The 12,785-nt window shown below is 44.0% G+C and overlaps 1 protein-coding gene across 4 annotated transcripts in view; it reads left to right on the top strand.

The window, feature by feature from the left end:
• AIFM1 (apoptosis inducing factor mitochondria associated 1) overlaps positions 1 to 8,213 on the top strand; it is a 35,045-nt gene extending 26,832 nt beyond the window's left edge. For 3 of the 4 annotated variants that reach the window (XM_080652059.1, XM_080652060.1, XM_080652061.1), the window contains 4 exons: positions 1,073 to 1,215; positions 5,043 to 5,167; positions 7,331 to 7,527; positions 7,866 to 8,213. In XM_080652059.1, the coding sequence (XP_080508185.1) occupies positions 1,073 to 1,215; positions 5,043 to 5,167; positions 7,331 to 7,527; positions 7,866 to 7,937 (537 nt within the window). In that variant the 3' untranslated portion in view covers positions 7,938 to 8,213. The remainder of the gene's footprint in view (positions 1 to 1,072; positions 1,216 to 5,042; positions 5,168 to 7,330; positions 7,528 to 7,865) is intronic. The other variant, XM_080652062.1, reaches the window with a different exon arrangement.
• The last annotated feature ends 4,572 nt before the right edge of the window (positions 8,214 to 12,785 follow it).

Below are 12,785 nucleotides of genomic sequence, written 5' to 3'. Positions count from 1 at the left end.
TGTGTTGTATAGGTTTTGTTTGTTTATTTTTTTATTCTCCTTTTATTTATTTTTTAAATCTTTATTGTTGAAAGTATTACATATGTCCCCTTTTTTCCCCCATTGACCTCTTCTAGCCCATCCCCACCATGTATGTTTTTTGTGTGTGTATTTCCTTTCCTTCATTTTCTTGTGCATAGTTTTTTTTTTCCTTTGTCATAGATGGTCATGGCGAGCATACTATGTATGAATATTTGTATTCTTCTCTTTTTCACTTAACATTTTAATGTATTTTCCATATTGCTTCAGATTTTGTAAACAGATTAATGACTGCATAATATTCCATTAAGAGGTTTTCATAATTTATTGCATTATTGCCCATGTGTTGATCTTTAGGGAAGTCTTTGGGGAAATCTGAATAGCCACAAAGGTGAGCAAAGGGTTATACCACCTGCTTTATGAAACTGGCCTCATTTACCTCCAGCCAAGGGTTCTCCATCCGTGAAACACTGAGCTCACTTGATTTGTACCTCTCACATGGCACATTTCTTGTTTGCATTGTGAGGAGCAATACTGTACCTTCCTCAACTAGGTTATACACTCCTTGTGGGCAAGGTCCCTGCCAGGTTTGTCTCAGCAACCCAGACAGTATAATGCTTTATACAGAAGAAATATTCCATAAATATTTGTTGAATGAATGAATGAATACCAAATAACAACAAAAAAAAATCTTATCTTCAAAAAGATTTCTAGGTAAGAGGCAGTCACATCTAAAAAAACTGGTTTCCACACATAGGAAAGAATATTCTGCAAATCGTAGTTATTAAATATTCCGTCTCTGTTAAGGGCAGAATGAGAAGAAATAGGTATGAGCTAGAGCATAGAAGGTTTAAGTTAGCTTTGTGGAAACAGAATAGTTTTTAAAAATGGAATCTCAGCTATTTTTGATAGTGTATATATGATTCTGGCTTGTAGATGGAAGTATTAATTAGTTGATGTCACAAGCATTTTTGAACCCCAAAAGTTTATGTTCTGTCTTTAACTTGCTTTTTCTTTTTAATCATGTGCTCATGTAATGTATTTGTCTCCAAAGGCAGGAGATGCCGCATGCTTCTACGATATAAAATTGGGTAGGAGGCGGGTAGAACACCATGATCATGCTGTTGTGAGCGGAAGATTGGCTGGAGAAAATATGACTGGAGCTGCTAAGCCATACTGGCATCAGTCAATGTTCTGGTAATAGTTCTGTGCCTTGAGGACTCAACCAGTTAGAACACAGAATTAATGGAACCAGAGTTATGGTTTGGTTTCCTTGTGGGTCAGTTAGATTTATGTGGGACGGGTTGGGGGGATTCCTTCTCATGTCCACACATTTTACCCCAGATCAGTTCTGGTAAAAGGGTCCCATTTGGCATAGCTTAGACTAGGTGAATGAACAGAGAGGGCATTGGCACTTCCTATTAAAATAACTCAGGATTCAAACTACAGTAGGTGGTACAAAAGTGTACTGTTTAGGTATAGACAGCAGTATATTTTAATTTTTTCTTTGCTGCTAACCCTAATGAGCCTAACAGGCTGACAAAAAAGGCAGCCTACTCATCTGTAACCCTTAACATCAAGAGTTCAAAGTCAGGCGTATATAGGCAGTTCTCTGGGTAGCAAAAACTTACCAATGGACATTCCTGAGTACTGGGGCACACTCTCATCTTGTTGATTTGAAAGATGGGGTACTTAAGAAACTTCAATGTTTCAGAAACCTCTAATGGAAATTCTCAGCTGAGGAGAATACATTTTAGGATGATCACATACAGTTTTCTGAGTGGGCAACAAAAACATAACAGATGGATTTCAGGGTCAATACATGTAAGATAGGAGAAACCAAGATGGCGGCATAGGTAAACACCTAAACTGCTGCCTCGCACAATAATTTCAAAACTACAACTAAAAGACAGAATGGACACCATCCAGAACCACAGGAAAGCTGGCTGAGTGAAAATTCTACAACTAGAAGGAAAGAGAAAAGCTCACAGAGAATTGGAGGTACAGCAAAGGGGCTTTGTGCGCGCAGAGAGGAAGGGCGGCTGAGAGCCTGGCTGACTTTCTCTGGCGGAAGGGGGAAGGAAGCCTCCGACCGCACTGAACCCCAGTTCTGACTGCACTGAACCCCAGTTCCGGGCAAACCCCTGGGGACCCACGCTCTTACGGGGGGAGTCTGGACTCTTGGGCGGAGACTCGAGCTGGGAAAGGCAGAAGTCTGAAGGCGCACGCGGGCCAGTGCGCACAAAGGCTGTGGAGGTTGCCACAGGCTTTCCCTAGTGGAAGGGAGTCAGAGGATCCTGACTGCACTGAGCCCCAGTTCTGACTGCAGTGAACCCCAGTTCCAGGCGAGCCCCTGGGGACCCACGCTCTTGTGGGGGGAGTCTGGACTCTCGGGCGGAGACTCGGGAGCCGGGGAAGGCGGAGGACTGAAAGTGCGCACGCGCGCGCGCGCCAGTGTGCACAAAGGCTGCGGAAGTTGCCACAGGCTTTCCCTAGTGGAAGGGAGTCAGAGGATTCTGACTGCACTGAGCCCCAGTTCTGACTGCAGTGAACCCCAGTTCCAGGCGAGCCCCTGGGGACCCACGCTCTTGTGGGGGGAGTCTGGACTCTCGGGCGGAGACTCGGGAGCCGGGGAAGGCGGAGGACTGAAAGCGCACATGCGCGCAAGGGCAAGGCTGACAGGAAGCCAAGATTGAGACTCCACCCCATCCAAGCTGAGCACAGAGGCTATTGCAATTTGGCAAGTCTAATCCTATAAGGCTGTCTCCAGCACCGAACTTCTCCCAGCATAGACACAGCTGATCCTTACAGCCAACTGGCCCGGAGGTCAATTCTTCCCAGTGATACCAACAACAATAAAGACTTAATTACAACAAGGCTGTACACATAGTCCACAAAGGGGTGCACCAAGAGTGTCCACCTCAGGTTAACTGGGGAAACAGACCCACTGGGCCATATTGGAAACCTAGCACAAATATCTACCTTACCAACTCAGGGAATCAGTGAAAATGCGGGGTCAAAGAATCAGATCACAAACGAAAGAAATGGAGGAAAACAAATGACTGGATATAGAATTCAAAACCACGGTTATAAGACTTTTTAAGAATATCCTAGAAAAGGCCGATAAATATAACGAGACCCTCGAAGATATGAAAAAGGACCAACTAGAAATTAAACATACACTGACTGAAATAAAAAATATTATACAGAGACCCAGAAACAGAATAGAGGAACACAAGAATCAAGTCAAAGAATTGAAATACAAAGAAGCAAAAAACACTCAACCGAAAAAGCAAAAAGCAAAAAAAAAAATCCAAAAAGTTGAAGATAATGTAAGAAGACTCTGGGACAACTTCAAGCGTACCAACATCAGAATTATGGGGGTGCCAGAAGAAGAGAGAGAGCAAGATACTGAAAACCTATTTGAAGAAATAATGACAGAAAACTTCCCCCACCTGGTGAAAGAAATAGACTTACAAGTCCAGGAAGCCCACAGAACCCCAAACAAAAGGAATCCAAAGAGGACCACACCAAGACACATCATAATTAAAATGCCAAGAGCAAAAGACAGAGAGAGAATATTAAAAGCAGCAAGAGAAAAACAGTTAATTACCTACAAGGGAGCACCCATACGACTGTCAGCTGACTTCTCAACAGAAACTATGCAGGCCAGACGGGAGTGGCAAGAAATTTTCAATGTGATGAATAGCAAGAACCTACAACCAAGATTACTCTACCCAGCAAAGCTATCATTCAGAATTGAAGGGCAGATAAAGAGCTTCACAGATAAGAAAAAGCTGAAGGAGTTCATCACCACCAAACCAGTATTATATGAAATGCTGAAAGGTATTCTTAAAGAAGAGGAAGAAGAAAAAAGTAAAGATAAAAATTATGAACAACAAATACATATCTATCAACAAGCGAACCTAAAAATCAAGTGAATTAAAAACCTGAGGAACAGAATAATCTGGTGAATATAATAGAATCAGGGGCATAGAAAGGGAGTGGACTGATAATTCTCAGGGGGAAAGGGGTATGGGGGGTTCATGAAGAGAATGGACAAAAATCATACACCTATGGATGAGGACAGTGGGGGGTAGGTAAGGGCAGAAGGTGGGGTGGGAAATGGGTGGAGGGGAGCTATGGGGGGAAAAAGGAGAAATAATTGTAATAATCTGAATAAAGATTTATTTAAAAAATAAAAAATAAATAAAATAAATACATGTAAGATAATGCAGCTAGGAAACAAATAGTCCACAGCTATACAATTATCAGCTAGGTCCCAGGAACAGAAAGCAAGAAGTCATTGTAGACTGTTCCCTGAAGACACCAGTTCAGTGAACTTCTGTGGCCAAGAAGATAACAAAATGTAGAGGACCAGAAACAGAATAGCTCAAGCACCCTAGGTGATTACACACCATGGTGTGTCTGTGCTGCAAATATTCTGTGAAGTTCCTAGCATATTAAGAACAGTACGACAGTGATAGGGAAACTTTCCAAGAAGAACAGTTAAAATGACCAACTAGGTGGAGGTACCCCTTTATAGAAAGCATTCTGGCCTTAAAAAATGAAGGCTAAGATGGAAAATTGTCAGTAAATGAAACCATAAAATACCCCAGATTCCGAATTCCATAAATATGGATCACTCTTTAAAACTTCTAAAAGACAGTTTTAGGATGAGTTAAAGAAAGGTAGTGAATAGTAAATGAGGGGAACCCATCACTCCCCAAATGTGGTATGGGATAAAAGCATGACTAAATTGAAGAAAGTGTAGAATGTTGTATGGATATGTGATATGTATAATGGCTTCTTAAGGAAAATAAAAGTTGTTTGGGAGAACCATGCTTTTTCACGATTGTTCCCAAGTGCCCTAGCAGGAGACAGATCAATTTGGCGTTTCTCTTTTTGTCACACATACCAAGTTCCTTGGTTGGCATAAAAGTGTGGTGTCTTAGAGAAAAATGTCCTACTGTGTAATTCTTTACAGTCCATCACAGAGCAACCTCTTCTCTCTCCTTCCTTAGGAGTGATTTGGGCCCTGATGTTGGCTATGAAGCTATTGGTCTTGTGGACAGTAGTTTGCCCACGGTTGGTGTCTTTGCAAAAGCATCTGCACAAGATAACCCGAAATCTGCCACAGAGCAGTCAGGTAAGGACAGCCAACCACTTCTCTCAGCACCGCACAGTGATTGAGCATTGACCTATGAACCAAGAGGTCACGGTTCGATTTCCACTTAGGGCACATGCCCAGTAGGGGGCATGCAGAAGTCAGCCAATCAATTATTCTCTCTCATCATTGATGTTTCTGTCATCTCTCTCTCCCTCTCCCTTCCTCTCTGAAATCAATAAAAATATATTTAAAATAAATAAATAAACCAAACCCAAAGTCCTCACTAGTGATTTGAGTTGGCAAAATCAGGTATCCTGGTCAATGCATTAGGCATAGATATTGTAGGTCTCCATCCTAGATTCTGGGCAGTGGCTATCTCAGCTACTCTGTTGTTTAGTTTGTCTCTAGGGAATAGGAAGACCTGCCTGATAAAGGAAACCTAAACTTGTTAGATGTTTTTTGTTTCGTTTTTGGTTTTGTTTTTTTGTTGTTGTTTAGGGCCTGCTATTCTCCATGGACCCTGGGTAGTGGGAACAGGGCTGAATAATTCTTGAGCTGCTTCTAATTCCATTTATCAGATCTTAATGCCAGGTTTTCTTTAGATGGGAGGCAACTCTCTCGGAATGAATTTTTCTCCCCCACATATCTTTCATTAACTTCCAGGCCTATTCTCTCTCCCTTTCATGACCTTGGCTGAAGTTACTTAACCTCTGTGTACTCTTATCAGAGGTGTTTCAAGGACAAGTTGCTCTTTAAGAAGGAGAAAACAAGACATTATATGGATACTAGAGGCCCGGTGCACAAAATTCGTGCACAGGTAGGGTCCCTAGGCCTGGCTGGTGATCAGGGCCAATCTGTGGGGTGACCACCGGGGCAATCGGGGGCCCCTGCTGGCACCCACTTTGGCTGGTCTGGAGCCGCTCGTTCACTGGCTCCACCCCCGCTGCTGCCACTGGTTGACTCCCTCTGCGGGGCGACCAGTGGGGCGATTGGAGGGCCCCCACTTGCACCCGCCTTGTCTGGCCTGGTGCCACCCACTTGTGGGCCCCGCCCCCCGCCAACCAGTTGCTCTGCATGTCATTCAGCCATTTGGTCGATTTGCATATTAGGCTTTTATTATATAGGATGTCGGTCCTTTTTCTGTGTAATCCAAGTTGATTACATACACCCACTCCTTAATTCTGACCTCTCCTGGGAAGTGGATCCAGGAGAGGGACCCGAAGACTTCTCAACTCCAGGTCACTACTCTGTCCACTGGTCAATATTACTTAGAACTTGGTTATTCTCAGAGGACAAGGTGCCCCCTCTCTATGCCACCCCCTGTCCCACCCCACGCCACCCCCTGTCCCACCCCACTCCCACCAGGAGGAAACACCTCCACAGTGGTTTTTCCATATGGAAATGCCTTCTGCTTTGGCTAGACTGTCTTCCTAGTGGCACTGTACAGTAGACCTTTTCATTCTGATAGCATCATCTGTCTCTGCTCTAATACATTAGCCACTAGCCACATGTGGCTGTTTAGCACTTGAAGTGTGGCTACTGCAAATAAACTGAATTTCACATTTTATATCATTTTAATTAAAATATTTTAAAACTTGATTAATTTTAATTAGAATAGCTATATGTGGCTAGTGGCTACTGTACTGGACCATGCAACTCTAGAATGTTTCTCAGAGGACAAGAGCAAGTCTTTTGCAATTTGAAGAAATCCAGATACCAGGAAATATCCATAGTATAAATTTAAAATGAGCCCAGCTGGCATGGCTCAGTGGTTGAGCATCAACCTATGACTCAGCAGATCACAATTCGATTCCTGGTCAGGGCACATGCCTGGGTTGCAGGCTCGATTCCCAGTGTGGGGTGTGCAGGAGGCAGCTGATCAATGATTCTCTCTCATCATTGATGTTTCTCTGTCTCTCCCTTACTTTCTGAAATCAATAAAAGATATATTTAAATAAAATAACATGAGATGGGAAGGGAGGGAAGTTTTGGATCAGACTGATGCAATGCCCAAGAGCTGACAAAGAAGAGCTTTCGTTGCCTTTGACAATGAAGAGGGGCTGAAAAAGGCCAGTCTTTACTGAGAGGGCATAGAGAAACAAATCATCTAAAGCAGCTTGAAGCAAGTGTCAAAAGATACTTCTAGAATTTTCCAAGCTCATATAACTGTTTTGTTTTGTTTGTTTTGGGGTTTGGCCACAGGGACTGGTATTCGATCAGAGAGTGAGACAGAGTCGGAGGCCACAGAAATCCCTGTTCTTCCAAGCAACCCTGGGGTGCCCCAGGTCCCTGTCGAAGGGGAGGACTACGGAAAAGGTGTTATCTTCTACCTCAGGGACAAAGTGGTGGTGGGGATTGTGCTGTGGAACATCTTCAACCGAATGCCGATAGCAAGGAAGGTAAGTGCCTTTCAGAGCTCCTAGGAAGATGGGAGGAGCAGCCGGAATATGCTCCTATGACTTCATCAGGTGCCCTGGTCAGGTACCATTTGACCAGGCACCCAAGTCAGATTGTACCTGAGCAGAACAAAGATACAGCCTTGGCTCAGCAATGTTTCTATTTCACTCGGGATCTGGCTGGGTAGCCCCGGAGTTGGCACATGCTCATTTGGGGTTAGTAGAAAGCTGTTCCCACAACTCCCTCCCAGTGTGATTGGGGACTGGCCCAGGCTGCCCCATTGTGCAGCCCGGCCAGATTGCACGTAGAGTGTTAGTGACCCGCTGTTCCTCTCCCTCAGATCATTAAGGATGGTGAGCAACATGAAGATCTAAATGAAGTAGCTAAACTATTCAACATTCATGAAGACTGAAGCCTCCCAGTGGAATAAGCAAGCACTTTGCTGTCCCTGACAGCAGTTTGGATGACTAAAGGAGCATTTTTTTATTCAGCAGACTTCCTCTATGTGTATGAGTGTGAATGATCATGTCCTTTGTGAATATTTCAGCGATGTAGGCATATTCTTAATGTTCACATCACTAAATAAAACCTGATTCTTCTAAATTAAATTCTGCTTTCTTTGCAATGGAGTGGGTAGGTGAAGGGAGGAAAGCCATGCATATCAGAGAACAAGCAAATTGGAACTACTAACAAGTACGTGATTTTTCTCAGCCTTGTATTTCCTGCTCCATGCTCTAAACTCCTTTTAGTTCCCCAAACTTCTCTCTCACCCCTCCAGACCTCTCTGTGTGCACCAGCTGTGGTCTGCCCACAGCGTTTGACCCCTTTCCCCTCTGGGAAGGTCCTGGTCTCTATGAAGACTTCCCTTACCTGGCCAGTGTGCTCAGTGGTTGAGTGTCAACCTGTGAACCAGGAGGTCACAGTTTGATTCCTGCTCAGGGCACATGCACGGGTTGCAGGCTCGATCCCCAGTGTGGGGCATGCAAGAGGCAGCCGATCAATGATTCTCTCTCATCATTGATGTTTCTATCTCTCCCTCTCACTTCCTCTCTGAAATCAATAACATTATTTTTTAAAGACTTTCCTGACCCTTCCAAGCCTGTTTCTTTCTTAGGTCTCCCTGCTGGTCTGCCACTTCCTGGAAGACGAAATCATGGCTTTAATACATCCGTGGGCAAACTACGGCCCGCGGGCCGGATCCGGCCCGTTCGGCTGTTCTATCCAGCCCACGGAGCCGAAAGAGCGGAGGGTTCTCTTGCTCTCCCCTCCGCTCCTTTACTTTGAATTTATATTAGTTCACACAAACACTCCATCCATGCTTTTGTTCCGGCCCTCCGGTCCAGTTTAAGAACCCATTGTGGCCCTCGAGTCAAAAAGTTTGCCTACCCCTGCTTTAATATCTTGATCTTGGTTATATCTCCAGAGCTTAGCATAGAGTCTGGCTCACATAGGTACTTAGTAAATCATTGTTGAAGGAGTGAACACATAAACATGTGGGATAGACTCTACCTGGAAAAACACCTGTATATACTACCACCACCCTCCCAGAACTGCATTAGTCCTGTGGGGGATCAAGGAGGGAGGCAGAAAGGACATTTACTGCAAACAGAGACAAGGGTTCAGAGACCTGGTCCTTCATGGCTAAACCTGGAGACTAACTCCTTGAGGGATCATCATCTCTTGACTGCTCCACCCACTCTCCCCCAAACTAGAAATCTGCCCTCTCCTAACCCCTTTTATCTAAATAGGCTTATAGGCATACCTCACTTTATAGATGGTTTCCTGGGACTAGAAGTCAGAGTTTCCTAAGTCAATTCATTTTTTGCATTTCAATTTACTTTTAAAAATCAAATCTACCCTAGCCAGTTTGGCTCAGTGGATAGAGCGTTGGCCCGTGGAGTGAAAGGTCCCGGGTTTGATTCTGGTCAAGGGAACATACCTTGTTGCAGGCTCAATCCCTGGCCCTGGTCAGGGTGGGGGTGGGAGGCAACCAATCGATGTGTCTCTCTCATATTGATGTTTCTCATGTCTCTCCCCTTCCTTCCACTCTCTCTCAAAATCAATGGAAAAATGTCCTCAGGTGAGGATTAAAAAGAAATCAAATTTTATTTAAATCAAGAGGAAATTTTTACCACTTTCAAAAGTCCAATGTGAATCTTTTTTTTAAATATATTTGATTTCAGAAAGAAAGAGAGAAACATCAATGATGAGAGAAAATCATTGATTGGCTGCCTCCTGCATGCCCCACACTGGGAATGGAGCCCCCAACCCGGGCATGTGCCCTGACTGGAATCGAACCCTGACCTCCTGGGTTCATAGGTTGATGCTCAACCACTGAGTCTCGCCAGCCAGGCCAATGTGAATCTTTTGGTAAAGAGAAAATTATGACCACTCTGGATTTTTTAAAATATTGAGTTTGTTTACCAGGAGTTGTAGCTACAATGAAATCCCCTTTGAACAATAGAACGGACCAATGTCCACTTTATAAATGAACTGCACTAGAACAATTTTTACTATATACACACACAGGTTTGGTGAAATATAACCTGACACATGACATTCCCAAATCCATCAGTGGGAAACTCACCTAGTATCCTGTGAGACAGGGCTCATTATACAATAATAATTGTTGCTTACAAAGATGATGGTAGGACACTAAGTTCCTGAAGTGTTTCACAAATCATTTCCAAAAAAAAAAAGATCAAATTGTGATTTACCTTGTTTTAGCATTGTGTGTAATTTAGTGTAATTCTTTGACAGTTATGATCCTTACATGGAATGTCATAATTAAGTTGGTAAAATGAAATGATCTATCCATCTAATCAGTGTTCATTGAGTGCCTACTATGAGACAGGAGGATGTCAGAAGAGGAAAAGAAAGAAAACATGGCCACTTCTCTTAAGGAACTCCTGGTGTCAGTGAGGAAGGCAAACGTGAACGCAGAAGTATAATACAATGACATGTGTTCATAGAAAGACAAAGTACTGTGGACACACCAAAAATGGAGATCAACCAGAGCATCCATCCTTAGTCAACCACTGCTGCTAGATCACTTCCTAAAGCATCAGACACATCTCCCCTTGTTGAAGAACATACTAGTACAGTGACTCCCTGTCACCAACCACATCAAGTTCAAAGTGTTCCATAGTGCTCCTGATCTCAGCCCACTTTGCCTTGTCCAGCCTCCTCTCCCATGACTTCATACACATGTGTGCATGCACACATACACATCTGGTTTATCGCCACCTTTAAACTTTTGTTCATGCTCTTCACATCTGGAACACCATCCCTATTCCCTTTTACTTACCAGATCCTGCTCATCTTTCAAGGCCCAAATGAAATCCCACTTTGCTGTCGTGGTAATAGTTGGACTAGTGTCCATGAATGATTTCATCTCTGAACTCCAATTGCACTTACTGCTTTTGAACTTGATTGTTCTTTAAGTCATTTTCTGCATTACTAGTGGTCCCTGCCTAAATTGATTGTAAGCTATCCCAGAGCAGAGACTTTTTCTCAAGACAGGGACAACATGCCCCCTCCCCCGCCAAAAAAAAAAAAAAAACACTGGCAAATGCTGAGCAAGTACTTGGTTGCTTGGTTGGATGATGCTAGATAACAGGGCTTACTGTAAAAAAAGGGCCTCTGCCCTGGCTGGTGTGGCTCAGTTGGTTGGGCATTGTCCTGTGCACCAAAAGGTTGCCGGTTTGATTCCTGATCAGGGCACATGCCTGGGTTGCAACTGGATCCCCAGCATTGGGAACATGTGGGAGACAGCCAATCAATGTTTCACTCTCATATCAATGTTCCCCTCTCTCTCCCTCTCCCTTCCCATCTCTCTAAAAATCAATTAAAAACAAACAAACAAAAATGAGCCGCCCAGCCAGTGTGAATCAGTGATTGAGTGTAGACCTATGAACCAGGAGGTCCCAGTTTGATTCCCTGTCAGGGCACATGCCTGAGATTGCAGGCTCGATCCCCTGTGTGAGGTGTGCAGGAGGCAGCCGATCAATGATTCTCATCATTGATATTTCTTTTTTAAAAATATTTTTAGCCGAAACCGGTTTGGCTCAGTGGATAGAGCGTCAGCCTGCAGACTGAAAGGTCCCAGGTTCGATTCCAGTCAAGGGCATGTACCTTGGTTGCGGGCACATCCCCAGTGGGAGGTGTGCAGGAGGCAGCTGACCGATGTTTCGAACTCTCTATCTCTCTCCCTTCCTCTCTGTAAAAAATCAATAAAATATATTTTAAAAAATATTTTTATTGATTTCAGAGAGGAAGAAAGAGGGAGAGAGAGAGAAACATCAATGATGAGAGAGAATCATTGATTGGCTGCCTCCTACACACCCCCCACTGAGGATCAAGCCCGCAACCCTGGAATGTGACCTTGACCAGAATCGAACCTGGGACCCTTCAGTCCACAGGCCGATGCCCTATCAACTGAGCCAAACCAGGTAGGGTTCGTCATTGATATTTCTATCTCTCTCTCCCTTCCTCTAAAATCAATAAAAATATATTTTAAAAGAAACAAAAACAAGCCTCTGCCTTATAGCCCCCGTTCTCTGTAATCCAAGTTATCAGACCCCCATCACTTCACCCACTACTATGACTTGCCACTTACCCTAAGGATCACAGGGAACGATTTCTGACTGTACAGATGAGCAGTGCCAGTTGAGGTTTGGCCCTCAATAGCCAGTCTGTAATTAGCTGGGCCACAGCACAGTGCAGAACAGGGCTAGTCACACCCTGCAAAGAAGAGTTGGGGCTCTGCCAAAATATCAAACATTTGGAACCCACCCACTTGATTTCAACCTTGCTTTTCTTTGCTGTTTTACAAATGCTATCATATGGCACCTCAGCACCTCTTCATGATGGTACTAGCCTTTGTCTGGCCACCTATAAGGCACAGCAGATGTCCTCTTACTTTAGCTGAAGAGATGGACCCGAGAGAAGGAAGTGTGTTTGATTGGAAAGATGTCAGAGTAAGCCTCTGTGTGGAGGATGAGATCAACATATGTGACTTTTCTGTAGTTGTTTTAATTAACAGGGCCTGTTTCGGAGACAAGAGACTTAAAGCAGAAAAGGATAGGGGTGGGGTATCCACAGTGACCTACTGCAGACTGCTTCATTGAAGGAAAATCAGCTCCTCTAGAGACCCATTTATACAAAGGAACCCTCCCCTCCCTTCCACCACTACCCCTTCCCTTTCCCGCTCCTCTCAAGTTTGGCAGTATCCCCTCTGTCCTTCCCTGACTCCACCTAA

The sequence above is a fragment of the Plecotus auritus genome (assembly GCF_963455305.1).
Source record: "Plecotus auritus genome assembly, chromosome: X".
Taxonomy (NCBI): Eukaryota; Metazoa; Chordata; class Mammalia; order Chiroptera; family Vespertilionidae; genus Plecotus; species Plecotus auritus.
Note: the sequence above shows the minus strand (reverse complement) of the source record. Positions and strands in the feature narration are given on the sequence as shown.